Source organism: Neolamprologus brichardi, unplaced genomic scaffold, assembly GCF_056152115.1.
Source record: "Neolamprologus brichardi isolate AB-2024 unplaced genomic scaffold, ASM5615211v1 NODE_ptg000154l+_length_23918_cov_1, whole genome shotgun sequence".
Lineage (NCBI taxonomy): Eukaryota > Metazoa > Chordata > Actinopteri > Cichliformes > Cichlidae > Neolamprologus > Neolamprologus brichardi.
In genome coordinates, this window is record NW_028270116.1 from 1 (window position 1) to 6815 (window position 6815).

Below are 6815 nucleotides of genomic sequence, written 5' to 3' on the forward strand. Positions count from 1 at the left end.
TCACAGAGGTAGCAAAAGAACTTTCTTTGAATCTTGTGTGAGTTTGAGACTTAAGTTTTCTTGTGTCTCTGTTTGTCATGCAGATATCCTTGATGTCCCCAAACACTGGGTCAGATGCAATCTTCACTTGTTTCTCTAAAAAATCCACAAGATCCTTAAATGTAGCTTGTCGATTACACTTCTCATGGAAATCACAGACTGCAGTTCTCCACTTATCTCTCTGCCTGTAGGGAAGTTTCTTTGTTATAGTTAACATGTTGGCAGGCATGTCAAGCTCCTGCATATAACTGAGATCTTCCATAGCATTGCAACAGCCTCTTAGGAATATTGTGTAAGCTTGAAGAGCTTTCGTGTCCTCTGCTTTTATTGAAGACCAAGCAAGTGCTTTGCTCATGTAAGCCGTGGCAAGTTTATGTTCATTACCAAAATGCTGCCGTAATAAAGACTTTGCCTTTCTGAATCCTGCTTCTGAAGTCATGTGTAGACAACTCCTTACAAGTTCTCTTGGTTGACCCTTTGTGTGTTGTTCCAAATAATAAAGACAATCTCCAGGGTTTTTATTTCTGCTTTCAATGTTGTGTTCAAATGATTTAACAAAAGTCTGGTACTGAAGTGGATCTCCATCAAAAACTGGGATCTCCTTTTTAGGTAATGAAGAAAGACTATGTTGTTGTATTAATAAAGCAGTGAGTTCGTTTTGCTTACTCATGACAGATAAGATGTTACAGTCTTCTTCATGACTAGAGATTTGAGAAGGTACATGTTTATTTTCACGTGAATTTCTAATGTTTGACTGATATGTCAATGAATCTTCAGAAAGAGTCTGAGGTTGTATTGGAACTCTGCCTGTGGTTAAGCGAGATTGTGAGTCTGCAACATTATGCTCCCTAAAGATATGCACATGTTGCCTTTCATGTACAGGATTATCAGGACGAGTATTCAACACTTGAGTTACCTTTTGTCCCTTTTCAAAATATGACTCCATACCATCTGATATTTTTGATAGTTTACTTTTAATACTGGAACCTTTTGAGCCTCCCAGTACTTTCATTTTTGCAACCGTGGCAGCTATATTTGTTTCCAGCTCCAGTTGCTCGCGCTGTCTCTTTAACTGTGCTTCATGTTCCTCCAAGGCATGTTTATCCTTAAGCAGTTTTTGCCTTACCATCAGCGCAGCTGCTTCAGCTTCAGCCATTATTCGTGCTGATGTTGTACTTGAGGCTCTGGAGTTTGAGCTTGAAGAACTGATTTTACTCTTTTTGCTTCCTACGTTTGAAACACTGTCACCTGGCTGTATTTCATCTTGTATGTCAGAATTGGTTTTAACCTGCTTTGGAGATGTTAAGATGTTATGTTTATCATTTGTGGAAGAAACCGTCTCCTTTGATAACACAGTCTCAGCAGAAACGGGCACATCCAAAGTAACAGCAGTAGGCACTTTCTCAGCTTCCTTGTCTTTTTCCATAAAAGGTCTTCCAGCTTCAAGAAGCCATCGTTTCACATCTTCAACAAAATCATCATTACATTTTGTTATGCGTCCAAACCAGTCAATATGAGCGTCTTGTTCATCTTTAGGAATCAATAAAATGAATGCATCATGAGCTACTTTGGCATTTTTATACAAATCATTCAGTTTTTCCAAGTTAAGCTGCACAGCTTTTGCATTGTCATCATGTTTCATCAATTCTTTAATATCACGAGTTAACCCTTTAATCTTGTTAACATGAGCTTTTCGCTCTTTCTGCAAAGTTTCCATTTTAAAAGCAAGTGCTTTAGCCGTCAGTTTTGCAGATCTTTTTTCTTCCAGTTCATGTTCGGCTTCTTTTATTTCACTCATCGTCACTTATTCACATGCATCAAAACAACATTATATCCACAGCTTCAAAGATAGATCACAGCCAATACTTTTCGTCTGTGTAAATTATTGCGCAGCAGCGTCACAGGCTGTCAAAACCAGAGCAGCGTCCTCCAGCTTGCCAAATCAAGCACACGCACGCACACAACGCAGATCAAACCAATGTCCCCAATGGACAAGCGGTGACACTTACAAACTGTGTTCAAAACATCCAATAATACACAGAGTGAATCCGCGTGTCCTACCGCTTCTGAAGTGTCTTTTGTGCTGCGTTCCACCATGCCAGTGTGAAGGTGCCGTTTCCAATTACTCCTTTGAGAACTGCGTCCACTCATCTAAAGGCTCCGTGACTCCAAAACGTATATCCAAAAATCCTCTTCATTGTTCTGATGCGTGCGATAAAAGACAATTTTCTGTTGACTAAATGTTGCGACTTTCATCCGTAAATAAAGCCGCGGCCGGCTGAGTTGGTTGTGTCCCTGTGACGCGCCTCCAATAATCCATAATGAGTCGTACTTGTACTTTGCGCATTTATTTTAAGAACGAAACATAAACAAATGTTTGCGCTTTCAATCAATTAACAAATAGCGCATGGATTAACTGGTGTGCCAAAAGATGACGGTCAACAGAAAAGTTTGCCCACAAACCACTCACCCAACAACCCCTGCTGTGAACACCGAGATCAGGTAAATAGACTGTGACCACACCCACATGCCATCACCGGAGACACAGGTAAGGCTATACACCTGTGCCACCATAACAAAAAGGCAAAACATAAACATGACTTTGGCTCTTACAACACCTTTGCACATGTGCTCGTGAGCGCATGTGTTGTGCTTTATGAATTTGGACAATATGATGCGGTGCTTATAAAGGGACTGAGAAGGAAAAGTTATTTAATTGAGAGCAAATTTCATTAAAAAAAACCCCAGAACTACTCACACCTTTGCGCGTGCGCACACGAAGTGCTGCTCTTATGGAACGCGCGTGCGTCATATTCGATTTGTGCATGTATCTGTTTGTAACGTAACTGAAAAAGCTGCGGTTTGAAATTTTTCTTCTGCACCTAAATTTTCTGGTTCAGATGAGTTCAGTGAGAAGCGCTAAACGTCCATATTTACGGAAAAGCACATTTAGTGATTCAGTTTCTTCAACTTTCGTTTTAAGTGAAGGTAAGTGCAATCTTTAGACTAAAAATCGACATGTTTTATCTTCACATCTTACATTTAATATATGTGTTTCAAATCTGAACATTTTAAAAATGGTATCCAGTTGATTATGTCAGAAAAACACTTTTTAGTGCATTCTACTGTAAAGGTGATTTTACTGCTTACCTGTTAGACGCAGCTTGTCTGATAAATATTAATTTCCTTTTGTATATTAACTATACAAACAAAGAGTTTTTAATTCTTAAAGACCTTTTGACAGGATTTTGGGCCAAATTCATTTATTTGCTTTGAGTCTTTACCGCTGTGGTGATTTCCTCTTTTTCTGAATTGTAAAAACTACATTGTGAACAAAAAAACTGACATTTGAAAGAGATTTTTTGCAAGAAAAGCAAGAAAATGTTGTGATCTGTTGCTATGATATAAATCATAACAATATGATGCTATGTTTTTGAAGACACTGGGAAAATAAAGTTCTTTATTAAGAGCGGATTTCATAAATGAGTGTGATTCAAATATTATTCTGTTCATTAAAAACAAAACAAGCTGGCACCGTGAAGTTTATATATAAGAGAACAGAGTTGCTTCTGATGGAAACATGCTCAAATCATAGTTATGAAGTCTGATAAGCTTTGTGTTAGAGACTCACTTAACCCCATGTTTCCCTTTCATTTTACAGCAATGTTGAGAAGAAGCCAAAGACTTCAGTCTAACGGCTATTACGGCAGCCAAGGAGAGCCGTTAATCTCCTACAAGGAGACTTTATACAGGTTAGTATTGGTCTACATGTTCTTTGTTGTCATCCACTGACATAGATGCATGTTTTGTAATCATAATCCATTTGTTCTTACATGATTTTGTTTTTTCTGTGCAGAATTTTCAAAAGGCGACGGCCCCGTCCCCGTCCAGTCCCTGACAATATTGACAGAGACACAGTGGACTGTGACACTGTGGACTACAATAACAATGATTTTGTTGACTACAGCAGTGGCAGCAGCAGAGGTCATTTTAGAGCCATCAAGGCATTGGGACTTTTGGTCCTCATGCTGGCCTTGTGTTTTGGTAAATGATCTCCTTCCACAAACAATTACAGTCTTTCTAGTACTATGTGCTTTTCTTCTGGATTAAGCTTCTCGTCTTATTCTGTGTTTCTCTTCATCCACCAGGATTGATTTTCAGTATTGGAGGGCAGAAAATGGACTTTTCCACCCCGTTCATGAGTGAGGTATGAAAAACATATGAGGCTCATAATATATTCCCTGAAGATTAATCAGATAATAACAGTTTATTATTATATATATATTATAACATGAATGGTTCTTCTCAATTGCAGTACTTAATGAATGGACATAAACAGGTGGAAAGGAAGGTACAAGAGCTGCAAAGGGAGTTAATGGACTTAGGAAAAAGAATTGACTTCCTTCTTCCAGTTGGGGACAGGATGCCCAACTTTGCTCTGGAGGAACTGGGTAAGACATGAAATCGGATCAGAATTCACGTAAGAATTTCTTTGTTGTTGTTTTGCGATTCCTTTCTCACTCTGTGTTTTTGTCTACAGGAGCAACGATTGTTAAAGAACAGTCTTCAGCATCCTACCTTACAGAACAGACTGGATTGAAGCTGTGGGGGCTTACATTGATACCCGCAAAACAACCCTGTGTAAGCCCAAGAGTCGTTATTCAGGTATAATCTACTTTCACAAAAAAACAAGATACTATCTCACACATCTGCATGATTTAATAGTCAAACACTAGTGGTCCAAACTGAACTCTGTTTTTGTTTCTTTTTCTCTGTAGGGTCGAGCACCCATGGTCCCAGGAGTGTGTTGGAGTTTTGCGGGCTCCCAGGGACATTTAACAATTAAGCTGCCACACAGCATCGCCATCAGTCATGTGACACTGGGTCACATTTCTAAGATGGTGTCACCATCTGGAAAGGTCTCCAGTGCTCCCAGGATGTTTTCAGTGTTTGTAAGTCACAGATTTCCACTGCACCACTGTTTAACTGTTGCATTTTACATATGTGTATATAGAGAACAACTTTATCTGTATTTATTTCTGTCTTTTCAGGGAAAGAGAGCATTAGACGACAGTGGTGTCCACCTGGGAACATTCGTCTATGATCAAAATGGAGATCCACTCCAAACATTCAGGATTCCTGTGAGTACACTGTGCCATTAGACACATGCACATAGACTTTTCTATCCAGAGTATTTAGAGGTTAGCTCCCCTTGCTATCTGTATATCCACCCTCATAATAATCACAGTATTCCTAAATTTACCATCCTTTCAAGAGTCAAGAAAACTATTATGCAACTAACCCATCTTGTTTTTGTTTTGTCTCTCAGGACGACAAAGTAGACGTCATCCGCTCCATTACGCTGCAGGTGTTGAACAACTGGGGCAATCGTGAGTATTCTTGTTTGTACAAGTTCCGAGTTCATGGAAAGCTGGCATAACTAGCTTCCCATGAACTCCATCTATAAAAGAAAAGAGAGGAAAAATGTGAAAGTGAATCAGACTGCAACACATATTTAAATAATTGTATTTGAAAAAAATTGTCAATTTAACCCATGTTTTTTTCTCCAGCGAACGTCCATCCCACCAGGTAAGACATGTCTGATTAAGATGTTTGCAGTCTGATTCACCTCACCCCCAACCAGCCGTGGCAGAGGGCTTGCCCCTCCCTGAGCCTGGCTCTGCCAGAGGTTTCTTCCTGTTAAAAGGGAGTTTTTCCTCTCCACTGTTGCCAAGTGCTTGCTCAAAGGGGATCATCTGATTGTTGGGGTTTTTCTTCTCTTATATTGTAGGGTTTTTACTCTACATATACAGTGCTTAACAAATTTATTACATCACCTGTCATAGATATAAGAACACCCCAAATTTCTTAAACCTGTAATTCTTACATTAGGTGATGTTCGACTAACTTTGTTAAGCACTGTGTTATTGTGAATTGGCCCTCAATTGGAACTCATTTGGACTGAATTAAATTTCTTGTAAAACATAAAAATTCTCTAAATTGTCTCCACTGGAAATTTAGAGATATTTTTTAAAACAACAAGAATAAAATTTTAAGAAAATATTTTTCATGTCTTTTGGTATTCTTAATTGTCAGAGTATATTAAACAAGCGTGATAACACTATGGCCAGAGGATTTACATTTTGAAAATGAACATTTAAACTCCCAAAAGTAAAGAAAGTAAAGTCCATGTTGCATGTGCTGTGATATGAGAAGCCTTCACTGTGATGCAGGCTTTGAGGTTTAGTGAGGTAACTTCAGGTTTAACCATGTGTTTGTAGTTGGGACACCAGATAGACCAGGGGTCGGCAACCTGCGGCTCTTTAGTCCTTTTAGTGCGGCTCCGTGTGGCTTGGGAAAATAATTTTTTTTTAAGTAATTAGCTGAAGTGTATTTTATTTATGTTAGTTCTTTTTTAACTTGTAGTTCTAAATTGGAAGATTATTGTGATATTGAAATACAAACATAAAATTATATTCTATTATTTTTTGATCGCTCAAAATAAGCGTCACACTCGCACAAGCCGGTGTACCCGCCGAAACGCCGTGCATTTATCGAGACTTTCGACCCCAGGTAGGCCAATTATGGATCTTCGGATCCACATTATGTCAGCAGCTGTTCTCCACCGTGAACTATGTTAAAAACAAACACCGCTCGCGCCTCACAGATGACAGCTTACAGTCCTGTGTAAAGATGAAAGGGACTTCGTACAGCCCCGAGTTGCAGACGCTGTGCGCAGAGGTTGAGGAGCAGAAGTCCCATTGTAAACATACCAC

The 6815-nt window shown here is 39.1% G+C and overlaps 1 protein-coding gene across 1 annotated transcript; it reads left to right on the forward strand.

Annotated features, from left to right (window-relative positions):
• Nucleotides 1-2939: 2939 nt before the first annotated feature.
• On the forward strand, nucleotides 2940-5879 carry LOC148094821 (sperm-associated antigen 4 protein-like). Its single transcript, XM_087837097.1, has 9 exons — nucleotides 2940-3027; nucleotides 3701-3791; nucleotides 3896-4083; nucleotides 4188-4246; nucleotides 4379-4490; nucleotides 4580-4704; nucleotides 4818-4991; nucleotides 5091-5180; nucleotides 5369-5879. Exons 1-9 carry the CDS (start codon nucleotides 2940-2942, stop codon nucleotides 5477-5479), a joined length of 1038 nt encoding a protein of 345 aa, XP_087693223.1. The 3' UTR covers nucleotides 5480-5879.
• Nucleotides 5880-6815: the final 936 nt, after the last annotated feature.